At 37.9% G+C, this 22,823-nt stretch overlaps 1 protein-coding gene and 1 long non-coding RNA gene across 2 annotated transcripts in view; both read left to right on the top strand.

The window, feature by feature from the left end:
• LOC132695146 (uncharacterized) overlaps positions 1-22,823 on the top strand; it is a 358,351-nt gene that overhangs the window by 182,720 nt on the left and 152,808 nt on the right. The gene's annotated exons all lie outside the window — the stretch shown is intronic.
• NET1 (neuroepithelial cell transforming 1) overlaps positions 1-22,823 on the top strand; it is a 59,279-nt gene that overhangs the window by 14,191 nt on the left and 22,265 nt on the right. Inside the window, exons 2-3 of the mRNA XM_078450493.2 lie at positions 5,376-5,442; positions 8,994-9,053. Coding sequence (XP_078306619.2) covers positions 5,376-5,442; positions 8,994-9,053 — 127 coding nt within the window. The remainder of the gene's footprint in view (positions 1-5,375; positions 5,443-8,993; positions 9,054-22,823) is intronic.

The following is a 22,823-nucleotide window of genomic DNA, read 5'->3' on the forward strand; positions in this document are numbered from 1 at the left end:
GAACACTGTACATCACTTGTATGGCAGGAATGTAAATCCATATGATCCTTTTAAGGGTTTTATAACATTTTCCTTTTAACAGATGTGAAGTCATGCTCTCCATTGGTAGAAAGATAACACCATGCCTATGATCTACCAGTAGTGATGGGACTTTTTAAATTGTGTTTGTCCAGTAAAATTGATGAATCTGTAGAATGATATCCAGGGCTAAAGGTACAGTCTTAAGCCAGGCCAGCCATTGTACAAACTCAGATCTAAGGATTCCTGCTCCCTTTAAGGAGATGTAACTTTTTGGATAGACTGTTTTTCCAAACATGTTTTAAACTAAATTAGGACATATAAACAAGTAGTTGAGCCAGTTCTTTATCATCTAGGATTGTCATTATTACTGTTTATGTAGTTGCTAAAAATAAAAGGATACCCACAATAGCTCCTAAGGCTATTTGCTCCCACATCAAATGACCACTTTTTTTCTTAAAAAATTTTTTACGTTTATTTTTAAGAGGCAGAGAGAGACAGAGTGTGAGCAGGGGAGGGGCAGAGAGAGAGGGAGACACAGAATCTGAAGCAGGCTCCAGGCTCCGCGCTGTCAGCACAGAGCCCGACGTGGGGCTGGAACCCACGAACTGTGAGATCATGACCTGAGCCGAAGTGGGAAGCTCAACCAACTGGGCCACCCAACTGCCCCTGTGTTTAACTTTTTAAGAAATTGCCAAACTGTTTTCCAAAGTCCTAGATTTCTAAATATGTATGCTTTTAGAGATTGTTCTCTTCCCTCACCGTTACTTGCCGCTGTTATCCCCTGTGCCCTCTCCCCTGAATTCCCTGCTGGGGCAAGGCAACCCGATAAGGATATTGGAATTGAATCTTGTGATAGTTTGAGTATTGGTGTAGGACGTTTCGATACCTGAAATGTGTGTGTGCTGGCTTCTAGATGCTCAGTGTTGTTCTAGACTAGAGAGGATCCAAGGTGTATCTATTATTTGGGGCTCAACAGATAACAAAGTTGAGAAAACCCCAGTAGGGTAAGGGATATAGTCTACTTAAGTTTCAGCTCCCGCAGCACCTTTATGAAGCGAAAGAGATCATTTCCCAATAGCGAAGATGCTAAGCAGTCCAGACAGTCCAGTACATCAGATCATTGACCCAAATAAATGAATTGTTTTAATAATATCTGTCATTATGTCTTGCCCAATTTGCCAAGAAATTGAGAACCTGAGTAGTTCAGCGTCCCAAACATCAACAAATGTTAACTACAGAGAATAGTTTTCATCATTCTTTCTACATCCATGGTACCCTTGGCATTCATTAATAGATTCAAATTTTAAATTTCAGGAGTTTGTAAGTAGTCTGTAACTAGGCTGAGTCATTTACCGACGTTGCACTGCTGTGTGTGGGACCAATGTCCTTCAGAACTGCTGCGTTCTTTTCTTGTTGTACCACATGGGGGCTAATTTTCCGTAGCAGCTTCGGGGGCATCACAGTTTTCAGTCATACTTTTTCATATTTTAGGTGCCCCAGGCCTCGAGTCTTCTTATTGCTAATGTCAGTGACCTAGTCGGCTATATTCCTATCTTTAGTCCTTCTATTTTGCTAGCTTTTTAAAAACATTACTTTGCTAACTCATTTTGGTTGTTTTTCATTGTAAACCCCTAAATATCCACCTTATTATAAACCAGTATCTTTACATTTTTGTGGTTTTCCCCTTTAATTGGAAGAATTATCTCACTTACGTTGTCCGGTACATTTTATGAAAATGTTCATTGAGCTACCTTTCCACTACTTATAATTCAACTTAGCTCTTAATTACGTGCCATGATAGAGGAGGGCAATGACACAAATCATAATCTTTGAAAACATAATTTGGTTTAAGAGTGAATTAACGAACTTTTTCTCTTTTTGAAGATCAACTTTATAATTGTAGTTATGTTTTGTTTAGACCAAAACTAGTTCAGTGTAAAAATAATTCACATTGTTCACAACCACACCAAAAGGTAGGAAAGGAAGTACGGATGTTAGAGGCCAAGGAATAATCCCAATGGGATTAATAGAAAACATGGTTTAATACACCAAGCTTGTTCCTTCATGTTTATTTTATGTTTTAAGCATTGTTTGGATGTGTAGAAAAGGGATCGGACACAAATTACTAAGAAGATGGAGTTCTTATTTCAGCTGTTAGTACCTTTTCAAATGGACTGTACTTAGTATTTTCTGAAAAGGCCACTTATAACCTTTTTGCTTCATGAAATCAAACATTTTTTCCCACAAGGATCTAAAATAGCTATTACATTTGGAGTCTGACCCCTGTGAAAGATGACTGCATGTCTTTCCAAGATTTTTAAAAGTTGGCACTGGCTTACATGATTTCTGGGCACAATTTGTTTATTGGGTTCTTTTTTTCCATGAGTATTCAAAACAAATAGGTGCTTGTTATTGACTTGGGAAAAAATAGCATTACTGTAAAACTGATTACAGCTTGTACTGGAAAGAATCTTGCCATCTGATTGGAAGAAGTATTTTTCCAGTTGACCTGTTTAAAATTCCTAAGAGCTATTTTTCTTTCCAGCTTTCAAACATCAAATTCATTCTGGGGTCAGTTTGGTTGATTCTAGAGAAATGAGTAACTTTGGTTTTGTGCTCTCCTCAACACTTGTCTTAAGGAAGTACTTACTGAATATTTTAAGTGCCACCATGATTACTACTTTGTAATGAATATTTGCATTCGATTAAAAATAATCTTCTGAGAAATCCTAATTGCTGCTTCTCTGCACAGTTCCCACTGATGATCTTAAGAACCACGTAGTATCTGACAGAACTGAGAGCAGTGTTTTTAGAAAGTGTGATCAATGGATACATATGATATGAAGGTCTCGATTTTCCCTATGAAACCCTATAAAACCTTATAAACCTGTACAACTTGTTTAGTCATATGGATTATAATTATTTCAGATGTCAGTTGGTTTAACCTAAATACGGTACCTCTTCTAGTGGTTTATCAAGAATCATACCATTGTCTTCATTGTTACTTTTTCTGCAGTGACAAGGAAAACTAGTTCTTAAGTTATCTAGCTCCTCTAAAGAGGCTGTCAGAAAAAAAAAAAAAAAAAAAAACAGCTTTAAGAGTAATAAAAGGCTTACTGTGTTTTAATCTTTCACAAATAATTTTTTAGGAAATATTTGCTTTAAATGCCTTAAGATCTTTCAGCATCTATTTCTTTTTTTTTTTTTTTTTAATTTTTTTTTTTCAACGTTTTTTATTTATTTTTGGGACAGAGAGAGACAGAGCATGAACGGGGGAGGGGCAGAGAGAGAGGGAGACACAGAATCGGAAACAGGCTCCAGGCTCTGAGCGGTCAGCACAGAGCCCAACGCCAGGCTCGAACTCACAGACCGCGAGATCGTGACCTGTCAGCATCTATTTCTAATTATTATTAGTGGAATTGTATTTTCCCAATGTCAGCAACCTTGGTAGACACTGAACTGAACCGGCACAGGGAGGAAAAGGAACAGTCTACCGGTTTCGTCATTGAACCCTCTTTCTAGTCTGCTTCTAACTTCGCTGCTATTGCGTTAGCCCCTTACCATCTATTGGAAGCAATAGTGAGCTTCCTCCTAACTGGTCTTTCTGACCAGTCTTGCGTTCTTCCAGTTCACCCTTCTTGTTACTTAGAATTCCATAGCTGACAGCTGCCACCTTACGTATTCAAGATCAAGTCCATTCTCTTTAAGGGTTGCTCTGGAAGGCCCTTCCTTATTTCTTTTGATACGCAAAGATAAGGAACTATTGTACCTACAGTTTCTCGAATATGATTCGTTTCACTCCCCCTTAACGTGTGCTGTTCCCTTTGCCCAAAAAAGCCCCAAAAAGCTCTTGTGTGCTTTGCTAATTGCTGTTTCTCAGATTCAGCTGCAGTATTACTCAAGTGCTGATTCTTCTGCGAAGCCTTTTTGATATCCTCTTTCTCCCTGTAGCCATTTTCCCTTGTGTTCCTTGTCAAAATACAAACAAACTTCTGCTTTATATTTAGCTTAGAAAACTACCAAAGCCGTCGTATTTGATTTAAGCTTGCAAATTCTTGTGGGCGTAGTAGCCATCTGTGGTATTTCTGTAACTTACAGTGAACAAAGACCGTGAGGATCAAGGGTGAGAAGTGGAACGAATATACAAAGGGAGGATGGCCTTAGAATCCAGAAATCCGAGCAATAGCTTTGTGACAGTCAACCCGCAGTGGCCAGGCTTCATCAGTAACTGTCAGATTCCCTAATTTTTCTCCTTGCTTCCAACTTTGAACCAGTCAGAACAAGCCCAATGTGCATTCCCAGGCAATCGCAGAGGAAGCGCACTCACCTCAGCTTGCGGGCCCATAGCGTCCCATCTGGGCACACCTGAAGCCTTCCCTTTTCTCCACCGTGAAGATTTCCCACTCTCGCCTGCCTTTGGGTCTGCCTTTGGGTCAGTGATGGTGGGGGACTCCCTCGCCTCTAGCAAGCTCTAAATAATGACCCTTTGCTTTTCTCCTTTAATTTTCATTTATTTCGATATGAGGGAAAACCTATTTTATATTTATTTACATCTGAAGTGGTTAATGGTAAGTATAGTTTATAAACCGTATTTCCTGTGCGAGGTATGTTTTGTGATTTTCTACACGTTTCACAAACATAGAGGTTTATATTTTATAATGGTTAAGACAGCTTTTATTATAAGGATTTTCTTAATTCCTTACATTGAATGGAAAAATAACACAGAAGAAAAATCTGTCACTTAATAGTAACAGACAAAATCCTAGTCAAATTTTAATCTTGCTTGAGATCTTTGTCTTGGATATAGTTATTCAGAGTTCTTCCCCCCCCCCCCCCTTTGGTTAATTAAACCATAATTTTTCAAAAAATCAGTACATGGAAGAGATGTAAACAAATGCAAATTAATTGCATTTGGGTTTTATTTATTATGTTGAGCATCCTTTTATTCTTGTTCTTACGATATTAGGTGTGCATGTTGAATTTTATTAGGCAATTTTTGCATCATTTATTGCTTTTTATTTATCCTATTAGTTTAATATGCTGTATAAGTAGATTTCTTACTACTGAATCATGTATATGTTTCTAAAATAACCCTGCTTGGTTTGGTGAATTATTTCTAATTTGTCTATTTTATCAAGGCCCTTTCACTTTTATAAAGATTCTAAAAGTGACCAGAACTTACACCCCGATTTTTTTTTTTGCATTCTCTCATTTTTATTTTTACAATTGACTGATTAATAAAGCTGCTTTAAACAATTTTGAACCTATGAAAAAGGTAGCTTTTTATGTGTCTACTGCTTTATGTTACTGAAGTTACTCTCAATTTATTTATTGCCTGAATTTTCTTTTTACAGACATTCCCTTCGGAGAGGTAGCTCCTTCACATTTTTAACACCTGGCCCCCATTGGGACTTCACTTTGGTGAGTAGCAAACTAGGTTTTTTATTTTAAGACACTGATAGGATTAATTCTTAGGTTGTCTTTCAGTCTGGTGTACAGTTCACTTGTCTGTACTTATCTGAGTGTCTTGAGGTCTAGAGTTACTGTTACATCTTTGTATGTAAATGTAACTGTTACAAAGTTACATCTTTGGTGGCCTGATGTAATTCTTTTCTGCTAACAAGGTAAAAATTTATTTCAATTAAATACAAAATATATCTTGAAAAGTACCAGATCTATTTATTTTTAGCCTTATGCAGTCCTTCCTCTTAGTCCTACCAGTGTGAAAATTAAGAGAATATATTATGAAACATGAAGTTGTTTTTATGTACATAGTCTTACAGCTTTTTTTCTTGGTTGAAAAGTATAAAAATGATTGCAGATAGTATATATGATGAATGAATTATTTTCTGTTAATCATCCTAGTATAGAGGGACTGTTTCATTATTTTTAGAATGAGATTTACAGAGGCATCTAACTGTGCAAACTCACACCAGAAAATTGATTTTTTATAATTAAAAATTCATTACCTTATAATTCTATAAATAACATGTACAAATAGAGCGTGATTTTTATGTTTCCTTATTTGGGGGAAATAGCAAAAATCATTCTGTTTCTAGTTTGCAAAGCTTTACTTGATCGTGTGCTGTTGGGTTCGGCAATACATATTCATTTGTATTCTGTTCTTTTGTATTTAATTTATATTTCTGTTGGGGACTTCTTTTAAGATTTCTGTACTCTTATACAAATTACATGTATTGTTGGTCAGTAAAGCATTCATAGCAAGAGTTTCCTGACTTTAATACAATTCTATATCGTCCCTGAAACTTTTTTCATCTTGGTTTCTTTCCCTTACAAGATGACAAGTCTAAACTCAAATAGAAAAACTTTAGTAGAGAAATATCTCCAAACTTGATTTTGCAAAAATCACAGTAAGACAGGAGAACAAGTGCTGTTCACATCAGAAAGGAGGAGACACAAGGATGTCATTACTTAGGGACAAGATGACTGTTTACGTAGAATATCCAAGAGAGACAGTAGGATGTCTTTACTTAGGGACACTATGACCGTCTACACAGAATATCCAAGAGAATATTAATAGCAGCTGTTAGAACTAATAAGAGTTCAAGCAAGATTACTGGCTATAAAATTTATAAAAAGAATTCAACAGAAGGTATATACACTTGCAATATTCAATTAAATGTAATTTATAAAGATGCTCTTATTGAAACAAAAACAGTTTTTAAAATTGAATAAATCTATGAAAAGATCTGTGAGATTTTTATGGGAAAAATTGGAAAGCATTAGTAAAGAACATAGACACCAAATTAAATGGAGAGATAGTCCAGCAAGGAGAGGCTCAGTAAGATTAAAATGTCAGGACACCTCATATTTATAAATTCAGTGCAGTTCTGATAGAAAACCCACTCGAGTGTTAGAGCTCTCGTTCTACAATTCAGGAAGAAAAGTCGAAGGCCCAGAACAGCATGTGAAAGTCGGGGAATGTCTCACTTCGTGTGGGCTGTTAAGACTTCCTCCACGGGTGCGGCGACTACGGGCACGGGACGTGGGTGCGGGTGTAGTCGGTAGGCCTGCGGTGAGAAAGAGAGCCCGGGACGCGGCGTGCGGATGAGAGCTGACCGAGGAGCCGTGCTCACGGCCCGTGGTAGTGGGGGTGAGGCAGCTAGCTGTGCCACTTCATACCAGGTACGCACAGATTCCAGGTGGATGGAATATATGCATGTGAAAAGCTCAACTTCAAAATGTTTAAAAGAAAACACAGTAGAATGTTTTAAAATCTGTTCAATTTCTTTATACATATGCTAACACATGCATATGGTTTCATATAAATGCATAAGGACAGTCATGTATGAGAGTTTTCCCTCAGTACACTTCTTTTTGCCTGGCAGCTTCCTGCTCCTGTCCTTCCTCTCCCCTGTCAGTCCTTCCACCCACGCACCTCCACTCTAAGCCGAGTCAGCAATACCTTATCAGTCCCTTTGTGTTGCCGATACAGTTATTTTTGTTTTAAAGTTTACTTATTTATTTTGAGAGATAGAGGGAGGGGCAGAGAGAGAGAAAGAATTTCAAGCAGGCTCCACACTGTCAGCATAGAACCCGATGTGGGGCTCGAACCCACCAACTTTGAGATCATGACCTGAGCCGAAATGGAGAGTTGGACGCTCAAGCAGCTGAGCCACCCAGGAGCCCCCTTTTTAAAAATTTTTCTTTGCTCATACAATTATTTACAAACACACACAGCCTCACATACAAGATACACACATGCAGGATTTTTGCTTAGTTTGCTTTTCAAAATTAGGATCATATTCACAGTTTTTCCGGATCTTCTGGATATGACCTTAGGATCAATAAAGATTTCTTGTCCCTTCATTTTTTTCGTGTTTCCCAATCCTGATTTATGTATATTGTTCTCTCATGTCTTCTTCCATTTTCTTAATGTCTTTTAGCTAAATTTGGAATAGTATGTCATAGTTTTGCTCTGCTTTTTTGAGCATTTCCTTCTGAGGTGTTTTCATTCCCTGTAGGGATGTTATTCTTGCCCTTTTCTCTTTTTTCTTGGAGTTACTTTGTGTAGGATTTGACTCAGAGAATTTTCTCTTCATTTTAATGTGGATTTAGTTTTTCTGAAAACTTTACAAAGAGGCTTGGTTCAGATAACTTTTCTGACTTCACAGAGCTCCCTTTCTTCTTGTTTTTGTGGTGCCTTCTGAGATTTCCAGGCTCTATCAATTTTCCCCACCTCCATTTGGACTTTATCTTTCCTTTGGCCTGTTGTCCCTATCCTGCTCGATTTTGATTCCGTTTCCCCCAGTTTCTCCTTGGGGTGGAGCCAGGTCGTGGAAGGGAGCCCTGGCCGGTCAGTTTTGAGAATTCCAAGAACTAGGCTGTGTCACTGGTGACCTGAAAACTTATTTTGAGGTGTGGGTGGGTGATGTGTTACTGAGGCATCGTTCAATAGTGAGAGAAGACAGAAATCAAAGATTGTGCACAGTTTTGCCACTACAGGCACCAGCAGGCCGAGTGACGACAACGACTAATAACTAGGAGCGTGTTGGTCTTAGCTTATAAATCCTGCTTCAGGCAACAAGTCTTCATTACTTTGGGCCATGAGAAAAGGGTATTTTTTTTCCTAGTGAAGACCCTCCTCCCTCTATAGGGTAAATAATATGTGTTCCTTTTTTTAAAAAATTGGTGCCTTTGTGTTTAAAACATATTTTACTTTTTCTCTAACAAGTACAGACAGCCCTCGACTTACATAAGAGTTCTGTTCTGAAAAAAACTTTACATAAGGGTTTTTAATAGAATGGAAATTCGCAGCATGAGATGATTCAGTCAAGGGGGCTATTTAAACAGTATATATGCTAGAGGTGATTTGGCATCCCTCATAGAAATAATTTCCTTATGAGTACAGCTTCACTTTTTTAACGTGATTTTTCCGGTTTTATGGAGTCTGTTTAATGAAGTAACATGCATTCCTTCTGTATAAGAATGAAATCTTTTTTTTCATACAGAAAAGAAAGCGGAGAGAGAAAGATGATGATGTCATAAGCCTTAACAGCCTTGATCTGAAGGTAAGCCTTACTGCCCTGAAAGAATTTAAAAATTTAAAAACACTTTAAAAAAATTTTAAAGTATTTAAAAATATGCAGATAGTGTTTCTTCTTGTGCTGTAAGAATAACAAATGCTAACGTTTTAAAAATTTTTAAGTGCAAAAAAGAAAAGCGCAAAACCGAATAATACTGGCTTTTACAGATACTGTCTTTTTTGTGTCCACTTCTTTGTTCAAAATGAGGTGAAAGCTTCCCTCAGAACATTGTGGGGCTTCAGCCAGTGATCCCCCACTCACCTGCGTAAAGGGGCCCGGCCCTACCTACCCTACAGGGAAGGTAGGGACTGTGGTGAAAAAGAGGAGTGTGCCCTCCTGGAAGCGCCACCTGCTGCCGCGCTCTCTCCGGTGCTGCTTGTAGGACGGTCGAATCCGGACTGTTAGGTGAAATCTCCGGGTCTTTAGTGTTAGACTGTGCAAGCCCAACAGCTCGTCTGCAGGTCAGACGTGGCTGCGCATTTCCAATGTGTGACCTATCACAGACTAACCTCCAGGGCACACTTGAAAATGATTGTGTATCCCTTTATGTAAAAGTGTAGTTAAGTCCCCAAACCTGGTATCCCCGGAATTACTTAGTCCATTTTTGTCGGTTGCCAAATTTTACAGAATCATCTCAGTTTTAAGAACCTTTTTTAAAGATTGTTATGTAAAGGTTATACATTTTTTAAGTGAGATTTTTTAAATGTTTGGCATCATGTTTAATGATGGCAGCTGCTACTTGTTTTTAAAGACAAGGTATTTTATAGGTCTGCCCATCAACGTTTTACCAGATCCAGCAAGGCCTGTGTGTGTGTGTGTGTGTGTGTGTGTGTGTGTGCGCGCGCGTGCGCACGCACATAGGCGCAAACATACGTAATGTCTTTATGGAAGAATTGTGTGTTTTAAGTGTTAGACTTTTTGCAAAACAGTTTCAGTTATATTTGAAAATCTTGTATTCAAAGAGAAAAAAAAAGGATGAAATGGCAACCCTTTTTCGGTAGGCTTCAAATCAGACCATGTACAGAAATAGGACAGTATTTCATAGTTTGCCGCGGTAAAATCCATGGTCAAATCTACTTAAACATGATCCTCCTTTTGTTTACCCCAACTTCAGCAGTTACCATCATACGATCGAATGACAGTCATTTATCTGTCTACTCGGCAACTCGCCCCTAGATTATTTTGAAGCAAATCCTTTAGGTTGTATCATTTTCTCTGTATCATCAGATTTGGTGCTCACACTGCCTTGATTTGTCTGGCACCTTTTTCTGTTTTGGATTTGTTCATTTTGTCTGGAGTTGAAATTCATAATAAAGTCTATACGTTGTGATTATATGTCTCTTGATAGGTTCTGTGGGTTTAATATGTAGGTTCTCTCTCTAGCTTTTTGCTTTGTTGCAGTTTTTTGTTGTCGAAAAGGAAATGATGTGTAGAGCTTTTCATAGCTCCATGGTATTTTGTCCCTCTCTTTCCTTTATTTCTGTTAAACGGATAGATCTCGAGATCGATTTGGGCTGTGTACTTCCCTCGAGAGGTATATAATAATCATTTTGTGCTATTATCAAAATGAGTTAATTATCATTGCCTAGATTTATTTATTCATTGAAGGTTGCTAAGTGGATATCATGCCTTGATCAGTCATCTTTATTAACGGGAACACTTCCATAAAAAGAAAGTTCCCCTCAGCAACCATTTGGTTACTGTGAGGTACTTACCTACACTAAAGGAGGGTAAGTGCTTGATTCCTTTACCAGTTTTCAAAAGAAATGAGTTTTATTCGTTAAAATTCTCTAAATGTAATTAATGATTTTTTTATATGACTATGAACTTATGGATATTTGTACATTTGTTGTGCTTTGATCTATTTCAGTTACTACTCTTACAGTGCTTAAATTATCCCATCTTTGGCCACTGGATGCTGCTTCAGGATGGCTTCTATGTCCCCTTTTCCCCCAGTTTTAAGATATAATTGACATACAGCATAATGTAAATTTAAGGAATGCAGTGTATTCATTTCCTGTATCCTTTTGACATGACCCTCACCTCATATCTAGACACTTAAGCCTAGCCTCCTTTTCTCCCAGGATGACAAGTTATTCCAGGCCCACTTGTACATTTTGCTGTTGTTGTTTCTTAATGTTTATTTATTTTTGAGAGAGAGAGAGGCAGAGTGTGAGCAGGGGAGGGGCAGAGAGAGAAGGAGACACAGAATCTGAAGCAGGCTCCTGGGTCCTAGCTGTCAGCACCAAGCCCCATGTGAGGCTGAACTCATAAACCATGAGATCATGACCAGAGCTGAAGTTGGATACTTGCTTAACCAGCTGAAACACCCAGGTGCCCCTTGTTGTTGTTGTCGTTGTTGTTTCTGCTCCATACCCGATGTCAGTGGTCATTTCTAAAAACCCTGGTTTCCTTAGGAAATGGTAGAGGCTTAAACCAGGGCATTCTGAACACTCCTTGCTGCTTTATTCATTTTTGTTTCTGTGCCTTTTTAATGGACGGAGATAGGAAACATATGTCATTTTTTCAGATAAAGAAATAAATTATGAGTTTATACTGATATTTCAAATTCAAGGCTAAAGTATTTTTACTAATTTGCATCAATATTACTATCTAGAGCTCTCAGCCACACCAAAAATCTCAGTCTTAGGGACGCTGACATAATTACTCGCTTGATTTACTCACAGTTCAAAGTAGTCTACATTACTGCAAATCACTACTGCATTACATAAATGAGACAATTACTGAAAACATTTTATGTTTTATTTTTCAGATTTTTTGATTTTTACTTAAAAGGTATAGTAAGTATACACAAATTTCTGTGTTTTTAAATTGTTGAACTGAGACTTTTCTATGTGTAATTATGCCAGAAACCTACTTGTTCCTTTTTATTTTCAATTTTTAAGAACTACTATTTCTTAAATTTAATTTTTCTTTGGGGTGCCTGGGTAGCTCAGTCAGTTGGGCATCCGACTTCGGCTCAGGTCATGATCTCGCAGTCCGTGAGTTCAAGCCCCACATCGGGCTCTGCGCTGACAGCTCAGAGCCCGGAGCCTGCTTCAGATTCATATTCTCTCTCTCTCTCTCTCTCTCTCTCTCTCTGCCCCTCCCCTGTTCGCACTCTCTCTGTCAAAAATAAAATAAAAACATAAAAAAAATTTTTTAACTTAATTTTTCTTCTTAATCATGTAATAATATTGTATGGAATTTCAAAGTCAGCTCCACAAGATTCTTGTTTCTATTCCTGGATCTTCTACCCTACATCTTTCTTTCATACAAAATCCTTTTTTTCTTTTTCAAATATTATGGTTTATTCTTTCACTTTCTAAAAATATAAGCAATTGCATATATGTTCCGTATATTTCACTTTTCTGGCTAAACAGCATGCTGTCTTTCATCATGTGTTCTTTTTTATTTCCTTGTTTGTTTCGCTTGTGTGTTTTTGCTGTGATATGGCTTTATATAGCAAGGTTCATGTTTTCGTTCTCTTGGTTATTTTTGCCTTCAGTTTCCCCTTTTTAGCTCTTGTAAATTGGTTTATTCCTATGAGCATATTTTAATCAACTAACACCTCTTCTCCCTCATCTCCTTCTCTCCTGTTAATAAAATTAAGTAATATCTCTTTATTCTACATTGGTACATTTAAAATATTGAGTGCTTATTTTACTTTCCAAGTACATTCACCATTCTCCATTTCTTAAAAATACGTTTACCGTATCTAGAAGAACAGAGCACGTAGGCATCACAAACTGTGCCGTGTACCCTGATAACCATTACTTAGACTTTAGCTCTGCAGGTAAATCTGCACGAGTGCTCAGCACCTCGTGTCCGTGCCTTCCTAGGTTGTGGATTGTCTGAAGCTCATTCCCTAGCAGAGGGGTCAGCAAACTCTGGTCCACAAACTGGATCCGACCTGCTCAGTGATTCACATACGTTGTTAATGGCTACTTTTTAAATCACTGCAGTGGCAGAGGTTGAGTGGCAGTGACAGAGACCATCTGACCTACCAAGACTGAAATATTTGCTCTTTGGCTTTCTACAGAGAGTTTGCTGACCCCTGCTCTAGAGGTGAGTAAATGCAGAGGAGTCGTTAATGGGAACAGGATTACATGAGTTACTGAATGTCCCTGTCGGTTTGTTTGCAGTCGTTGTACTTGAAGGCTAGTTCGGATGGATTGGAATCCATGACTCACGTTTTCTTCCTTGGATAAGCAAATATTTCACTCCATTGTTTTCTGCATAAAGTGCCACTGTTGAAAAGTTTCACTGAATATATACTTTTGAGTCATCTTTTATTTTAGGAACATTTTTTCTTACCGCTTTTGTCATTTTTTTTCTATTCCACTGTTTTGTCTTCCCTCCCTGCCCTTTGTACTTAGCATGGATTTTAAAAATCTTTTATATTTACTACTTCGTCTCAAAATATTTATCTCTTTATATATCTTTTTTATTTTTAAACTTGTCTTCCTTTTTGTCTTTTTCTCTTAATGCAGTAGACTGATTTTTTTGTTCTGAAATAATTTTTCTTGTGTTTTGTTTTTTTTTTTGTTTGTTTTTTTTTTTTAGTTCTCTCCCCTCATTTCACATCTTCCATTCTCTACCCACCTAATTTTTGAGTTTGATGTTCTTTCATAGCTTCTATAATCTCCTTTTTGATTTTATGCTATAGACAATTATTCTACTTCACATTTTCTGCCTTCTTCTAATAGCTTTAAAGGGGATTTATGATTTTCTGTTGCTCTTTTGTTACGTGCAGTCAGTTCTCCTGTGGTCAGGGGAGGAGGAGTGGGCCCTGGCAGCCCTTGTTCGGCTTCATCGCTCCGGAGCTCCCTCTTCTGGTGTCTTCAGGAGGTGGTTTTGGTTTGGGGGGTTTTTTTAGTTTATTTAAAAAAAATTATTTTAAGGTTTATTTATTTTTGAGAGAGAGAGAGGCAGTGCAAGGGAAGGGCAGAGAGAGAGAGAGAGACACAGAATCTGAAGGAGGCTTCAGGCTCTGAGCTGTCAGCACAGAGCCCGATGCGGGGCTCGAACCCACGAACCTTGAGATTGTGACCTGAGCCGAAGTCGGACGCTTAACCCCCTGAGCCACCCAAGCGCCCCTAAAGTTTAATTTTGAGAGAGAGCACGAACAGGGGAGGGGCAGAGAGACAGAATCCCAAGCAGGCCCCGTATTGCCAGTACAGAGCCTGATGGGGATGCGGAGCTCAAACTCCGGAACTGAGAGATCATGGCCTGAGCTGAAATACAAGACGCTTAACCGACTGAGCCACCCAGTGGTTTGTCACAGGAGAGCCTCATGCTTTCCGAGACCTTTCTTTTCTGCTCCCTCCTTTTTCTGTCTGAGCTTTTTCTGGTCTTTGCCTCTATTGCCCTATTCACTGCTTGGACCCTCCTCCTCGCAGTTCTCAGAGTGCTGTGAGTTCCAGAGTTTAAGTGGCCCAGACTGCTAACCTTATTGCTTGGGAGGGTCCCTGCCCTCAGCCTGAGAGTTTGATCACGGGACCCTTCCCAGTTTAGACTACTGGGTGCCAGAGAGTGGCTCCCCTATTCTCAGGGCCGTCGGAGAAGCCCAGTCGCCTTCCCTCCGCTCCTTTGTGCACAGAGGCTGATACCATGGGGGTCTCATAGCCGTCCGCTTCGTCACTTTCTGACAGACAAAAGGTTTGTGGGGGAAACACTGCCTCTTCCTTTCACTGTAGTCTGTGTTTTTTGTTGGCTGTGCTAGGTGCTCCAGCTGCTTTTTTTTTTTTTTTTTTTTCTGTTTACTTTAAAGAGAGAAGACCGGTCAACGATTTAATTAACATATTAATGAAAGAACCAACAGAATGGTAAAGCCACTCAAAGGACTATAGGAAACACTGAAGTCTTCCAGTTACTGAAAGAGAGAATGGTGGAATGAGATTGCTAAATTAAATTAGATGCAGAACAGGTTAATGTCCTCATCTCCGTCTCTACCTACAAAATGTATTTGCATTGCTGTCGGTATTTAGCTCACATCTACCCTGACAGAGTTGCAGGAACCCTATCAGTAACAGATAGTGAATCAGACAAAGGGTACATGGCCCTAGAAAACGAGATAATCCATTGAAAGGACATTCAGGAATTCCTTTTGTCTGATTTCACAGTTTGGATATTTTCTTTTCTTTTTAATTCTTTCCTCAATTTTGCCACCTTTCTAATTCTGAGGTCTGCTCTTTTATAGCTAATTTTGGAATATTAGAGTTTTTTGTGAGCATGTTTTTCTACCATACTTTTATTTTTTGTAGGGGTATTATTTTTTTCCCTTATACTTTTTTTCTTACGAAAACTTCATATGGGATTTGACTGTTCCTTTTCTATTGGTCATTATTATGTGAAAATAGTTTTCGAAAGGAAGAATGAGTCCAGAGAGCTTTTCTAGCTTTCAGACTCTAAAGCTTCCTCTTCTCTTGTCTTGTCTTTAAGAAATGATAAATACAGATACACTCTGAGTTCTTCAGGACCTGTTTTCCTCCTCAACTTTTATCTAAACTTGCTCTTTCCCGTATATCTGTCACCTCTCTTCCACTCTACTTGAAATCTCTTCCCAGAACTTGCACCATAGTGTAGGGTTTTGTCTTGGAAGGGAGGTTTGAGGGTTTCTAAGCTCACGTGTTCCCAGCCATGAACCCATTACTGCTACCCTTGAGTAGATGAAACCCTTTCCAGTTTCAGTTACTGTGCTCAAAATGGCCTGCCTCACTTTGCAGTGAGTAGCTATTGATAGTTTGGGGATTCTTCGGTACTCAAACATGACAGATGCTGTTTTTCTCTGCTGATACTATATAGGTTATCATACAGTTAGTTGTCACTAGTTTATCCACATTAACTTGTATGTTTGGATTCATGGGGGTGTGTACCTTATTACATGGTGCTGTATGTTTTGACTTTGGGGTTTGGTTTTGTTGTCCTTGTTCTGTATGTTTTTATGGAAGGATATGGAAAAATTGTAAAACTATGTCACTAACACCACCTTAGTCACAGAGTTATGTCTCCCGATGTGGTGAAAGGCAAATTTGGCTTTCCTCTAAACCTAATACAATTTTAGCAGATTTTATTGACATTGAATTTACTGGAATTACTTGAATTGCTATAATTTTTAGGATAGATCTTATATTATGAACTGATACTAATACTCATCAACTAGCCAAAAGATAAGCTTTTATTGTCGTTCAAAATTTATCAAGTTTGGGACAATAGTTACACATTTGCATATACTACTGTTAACTTCTTCAAATTGAGGAATTATATTCAAGAAAGAAGTCCTTATAAAAGTTTGGTTACATTAACCAATCCCAACTGCATCCTATGCTTTGTAGTCTCTATTTGTTCCAAACCTAAGGAATCACGTGTAACTGTGATAAGAAAAGAATGAATTTGAAATAATTTATTGAATAACAACCTCTTTGTATCCTCAAAACTTCACTAGGGTTTGGTCTAAATTCTTTCTTTTATTCTTTTTTTTTTTTTTTTTTTTTTAATTCCACAAACATTTATGGAGCGCCCACAATGTTCAGGTCCTATACTTAAACTTACAGATAAGACTACATACAGGCGGGGAAACAAGAGCCTCTGACAAAACCCTATCTGCATAGATTACAGAAGTATGATGGTGTTAGGAGGAGGAATGGGAGAGAGAAATAGAAGATTTGGGGAGGTTTTAATTTGGAGCTGGATTTTTATGAACGCCAACACGAACTGGGGAAAACCAACCGCAGAGAGAGAAGAAGCGTCTATAAATGTCAAGAATTAAAATCAGTTATGTGTAAGGAACAATAAACAAATTATTTTGAAAGAGCCAAAAAAAAATATGAGGAATGGGGTGCCTGGGTGGCTCAGTCAGTTGAGTGGCCGACTTGGGCTCAGGTCATGACCTCAGGGTTAGTGAGTTCAAGCCTCCTGTGGGGCTCTGTGCTGACAGCTGGGAGCCTGGAGCCTGCTTGGGATTCTGGGTCTCCCCCTCTCTCTGCCCCTCCCCCACTCGTGCTCTGTCTCGCTCTCTCAAAAAAGTAAACATTAAAGAAAATTTTAAGAAATACATGAGGAAGAACTAAGACATGAAGTAGTATAGAGGGTTCATTGGTCCCTTAATTTGAAGGCTGAAGATGATCGGCTGGAGTTCATTCATCTGAAAATCAACAGGGATGACATTGTGGAGTCTTGAACTGATCTTCCACAGCATGGTCCCTCCATCTGTGTAGAAAGTGCCAGTCCATGAGGGCCTGGCACCGGGCATGGAGGCCTGGGGCAAGAGTGGGGCTGTGGAGATGAGAAGAGTAGACAGGTTCTGTCTTCATCGCTTGTCTCTTCTTAGGTATGATCTTTCTTTGGAGAGCTCACTCACTCGCCAGATTCACCGTCTGTAACGGATGACTCCCTGATCTGAATCTTTAAGCCAGATCACAGTCCTGTTTTTCGGATCCTTTTATCCAATTGCTTCCAGAAATATAGCCTTCTAACTGGACTCCCTGCCTGTAGCCTCTTTCTGATGCCTTATTGATCTTTCTTTGGTCTTTTCAGTACCTTGCTTAAATTCTTTCAGTAGCCACTCATTGCTTTAAAGACAGAACCCAAATGTCTTGTGTAACATGTAATCCCCACTATGATGGGTTCCCCTACTCCGTCTCTCCAAAATTTCTCTTATCATACTTCCTGTTTCCTTTCCCTTGTACGTCCTTATTCCTCTTCTTTGCCTGGAGAATGCCTGCCTATCCCCACGAGGTCATTATCTCCAGGAGCCCTTCCCAGAGTGTTACCCCTCTCCCTGTATCCCACCCCCACCAACCTGGGCTGGTTGAACCATGAACGCCCTAGGTAGGGAGAAATGAATAGAGAAGGAGTAAATGAGATTTCTTGAGAAGGAAAGAGGGTCAGCAATGAAGTTCTGATCATCACAGAAGCATTAAGCTGTATTTACACCTTGAAAATAACGACTCTGTTCTGGCTGCAGGCCAGAGTCACCTGGGGAGCTTTTGGGGGAGGAGGGGGCTGCTAAGCCCTGTCCCAGACACCCTGAGTGTGGGGGCAGGAGAGTAAGGATGGGTGACGTTGGGACCTGAGAACATCTAGGTTTTGTGTTTGTTTTTGAAGATGTCTGGGTGATTCTGCGGTATGGCCACGGCTAAAAACTGAAAATGTGACCTTTTTTTTTTTTTTAATGTTTATTTATTGAGAGAGAGAGAGACAGAGCGTAAGCGGTGGAGAGGCAGAGAGGGAGACACAGAATCAGAAGCAGGTTCCAGGCTCTGAGTTGTCAGCACAGAGCTCGTCGCGGGCTTGAACCCAAGAACCGTGAGATCATGACCTGAGCCAAAGTCGGACCCTTAACCGACGGAGCCACCCACCCAGCCGCCCCTAGAATGTGACATTCTTAAAGTTGTCTCTCTCCCCAGAAACACACCATGAAACAGATACTCTGCCAGCTCCCCCAGCCCTGTTTTCTGCCTGGCCTTTCCTCTAAATACAGCAGTTTTATTATGTAATAAGCTAAATATATAATCAGTTTGTATACTCTTTTGATGCCTGTTGCTGGGAACCATTACTTTATTTACCTCTATACTCCAGTCACCTTAGCCACATGGCCTGACACATAATAGATGCTTGGTAAATATTTAGTGAACGAACAGATAAAGTAGTATAGGTCAAATAAGTGAAATAAGACTTTGGACTTAGATAAGCATGTAACATGAGCATCGTGTTATATATTTTGATTTCGGATCTCTCACACCAGCAATTTAATACCAATGTTAACAAATTGTCATGTGGTAGATCATTGGCTGTTTGTTGAAATTGTGGTTGCTTATCGAATTTGTCTCTAAGTAAAATTTTGGAACTATCTTTTATCAGTTTGCCTTGCTACTATATTATGTAGAAAATTATTTTTAAAAAGGAACACAGTATTTGTTTTCCAAAGGTGTTTCTCAGCTGTTTGTTAGCAACCATAACCTTGCCCTTTTCTTTTGATAGGAAGAGTCCAAAGTGACTTTTTACTTTATTAATGTAGAGTAATACTGGGATGAGTAATACTGTGTCATATTTTATGACTAAAGTTCTTTAACTCTGATCGTCAGTGATCAAAAAACAAACCAGAACACTTCAAAAGAATGTTCTAAAATACATAAATGGTTTGTTCTTTTTCAGAATGTCCAGATTTAGGGATCTCATTTCTTATAAGTTAAATAGTATATTGAAGGGTTATACTTTGAGTATTGGTATACTCTGTAAATTTTAGGTTAAACATAATAATGAGTTATGTATATTATTTCTAATAAATTATTTTAAAAGCATTTGCGATTGTTTAGAATTATAATTGTCTTTTGTCAATTCCTGGTTTAATATAATCTTACTTTTGAGAAACCCACCTCTTAGAACCATGACTGGTAATTGGCAGTTATTCTGAGGCACAGATTTGAGTAGTTTGAGGTTAGCCGGCAGGCTAAAGCCTAGTGGCTTCATTTATGAATAGCTTACTGCCCTCCATCTTGCATTTTGATGTAACTTACGATCTCTACTGGCCACCCTGTAAGATAACACAATAAAACATGATTTCTCTTTCGACAGAGGTCCAAAAAATAAAGCCAGCTGCTAGTATACGTGATGAAAGTGAAGAGGAACAGAAGATAGATATAGGAAAATGGTTCTTAGCCAAAAACATAAAAGTAAAATATAAAACAATTATTCCTGATAATGCTCTGAGAAGCCATTGAAGTATCCAGAGCTGTTTATCCTTAAGCTTAATTGTTCCTAGACCACTGTAAATCATTCCTGGACTGATACGTGCATTTAAATGCTTGTGTCCTTTTTTAATTACAAAAGTAATACAAGGATGCACTGTCCTTGTTCAAAATGTAGAAAAAAAAATTTTTTTTTAAGTTTCCTTGTATCACCTTCATCCTCTGAAGTAACCAGTTACTATTTGATGTGTCCCAGGTTCTTTTCTGTTTATTTACGTACTTTCACACAATGCGTATAATGGTGACCTATAGATTGTCATGTAAATGTGCTACAGCTTGCTTTTTCTCTTTGTCTCTTGTCATTACTATATAAGGCTGCCTTATTCTTTTTTGGTCGCCATATTGTACTCCATAGGCTAGAGTATGATAATCTACTTAACCAGTCCTTTAGCAGTGGCACTTTAGTATATTTTCCAGTTCTTCTATATTAAAAATAATGCTGCAGTGTATCTTCTCCTTGTGCACAAAGGAGGAACTGTTGCTATGTCTCTAATACAGATGTCAAGAAGTGGAAATGCTGGGTTGCAAGTTTCAGTTTTGATAATATTGTTCACTTGCCTTCCAATAATTTGACAAATTTAAACTTCTCTATCAGTCTATGATAATAAACATATCTCTACACTCTTCTCAATCCTGGACTTTCTTAATCTTTTAAATTTTTGCCAATTGTTGTGATAGACAACCAGACAGAAAATTAATAAGGAAATACAGCACTTGAACATAAACCAGTTGGACCTAAAAGACCTATACAGAAGAACTCTCTATCCATTAAGAGCAGAGTATACATTTTTCTCAAGTACACACAGAACATTCTTTAGATAAACTGTATGTTAGGCCACAAAATAAGCCTTAATAAATTTGAAAAGACTGAAATTATACAAGATATTTTTGCCATTACAATGGAATGAAACTAGAAATAACAGAAGGTAAACTGGGAAATTCACAAGTATGTAGGAATTAAACAACACACTATTGAACAACCAATGGATCAAAGAAGAAATCACAAAGAAAATTAGAAAATACTTTGAGACAAATGAAAATGAAAACACAACATAACAAACTAGTGGGATACAGCAAAAGCAGTGCTAAGAGGGAAATGTATAGCTATAAACTCTTACGTTAAAAAGGGAAAGATCTCAAATCAGCAATCTAGCTTCACACTTTAAGAAACTAGCAAAATACGAACAAGCGAAGTTCAAAGCTAGCAGAAGCAAGGAAATTATAAAGATTAGAAGGGGCATTACATAAATTAGGGAATAGAACAATAGAGAAAAATCTATGAAATTAAAATACGGTTATTTGAAAAGATGGACAAATTGACAAATCTTTAGGTGACTTAATAAAAGGGAGAAGACTCAGATACCTAAAATCAGAAATGAAAGTGGAGACATTACTACCAATATACAGAAATAAAAAGGATTATAAGAGAGAACTGTGAACAATTTTACACTACCAGATTGCATAACCTAGGTGAAGAGGACAAATTCCTAGAAACACATAACCTACCAAGACTGAATCATAGAGATAATCTGAATAGATCTGTATATTAAAGAGCCTGAATAAGTAACCAAAATACCTCTCAACAAAGAAAAGCCACTGACCAGATGGATTCACTAGTGAATTCTACCAAACGTTTAAAGTAGAATTCACACCAATCCTTCTCAAATTCTTCCAAAATATTGAAGAGGAGGGAACAATTATTAACTCACTCTTTGAGGCCAGCAATACCTTGATACCAAAGCCAAAGATACTACAAGAAAAGAAAACTATAGACCAATATCCCTTATGAGTGTCGATGTGGAAATCTTCAAGAAAATACTAGCAAAGTGGACTCAGCATATTAATAGAATTATACACTAAGACCAAGTGAGATTTATTCCTGGCACGCAAGGATGGTTCAACAAATGAAAACCAATCAATGTAATAATCCCACTGTAACAGAATTAAGGAGGAGAAAGCCTGGTGATCATTTCAATGGATGCAGAAAAAGCATTAGACAAAATCCAACACCCTTTCATGAGTTAAAAAAAATAAAACACCCAACAAACTAGGAATAAAAAGAAATTTCCTATGGATAAATGAGATGTGGTGTATACATACAGTGGAATATTGAGCTTTAAAGAGGAATTCTGATACATGCTGTAATATGGATGAACCCTGAAAACATGCTAAACGAAATAAACCAGACACAAAAGGACAAATGTATGATTTTGCTTATATGAAGTACCTAGAATAGTCAAATTCATAGAGGTAGAAAATATAAGTTGTTACCTGGGGCTGGGGAAAGGGGAAATGGTAGTTAAAGTTTAATGTATACAGTTTCCATTTGGGAAGTTGACAGAAGGAGATGATGGTGGTGATGGTTGCCCAACAATGTGAATGTGCTTAATGCCTCTGAACTCTCCCTACTGTACTGTGCCCTTAAAAGTGGTTAAAGTGGTAAATTTTATGTACATTTCATCACGGCTTTTTTTTTTTAATGTGAGAAAAAAGGAAAAAAAGTAATTTGAGTTCTTTATGTCATATGGATATTTACCTCTGGTTTATTATGTATGTTGCAGTTTTGTTTTTTAGTCTCTTGTTTTTGTCTCTTGGTGGGATCATTTATTTAATATTTTTACAGTTTGAGAGTTTTAGTTAAATTTTATTTTCATCCTATTTGGCATTTTTCAGACCCTCTAATTGTAAAGAATTATATTTATTTCAGAAATGCCTTGTGAGATTTTCTTGTTTTTAGATTATTTTCATCCTCTCACTGTCTAGTCTTTGCTTCTAGAACTCAGGAAGACTTTAGAAAATCTGGAATTATGTTTATTAACTCTTTTTTGTTGTTTCCATCTCTTTAATCTTGTATGCTCTTCTCTGGGAGAATTCCTCAACTTCATTTTCTAGTTTGCTAATGCCTCACTACTGTCTATTCTACTAGTTAGCCGAACTACTGACATTTCTATTTTGGCAATAGATAAAATTTTGACAATTTTTAAAAATATTTCCAAGATCTCTA

The sequence above is a fragment of the Panthera onca genome, chromosome B4 (genome assembly GCF_046562875.1).
Source record: "Panthera onca isolate mPanOnc1 chromosome B4, mPanOnc1 haplotype 2, whole genome shotgun sequence".
NCBI lineage: Eukaryota > Metazoa > Chordata > Mammalia > Carnivora > Felidae > Panthera > Panthera onca.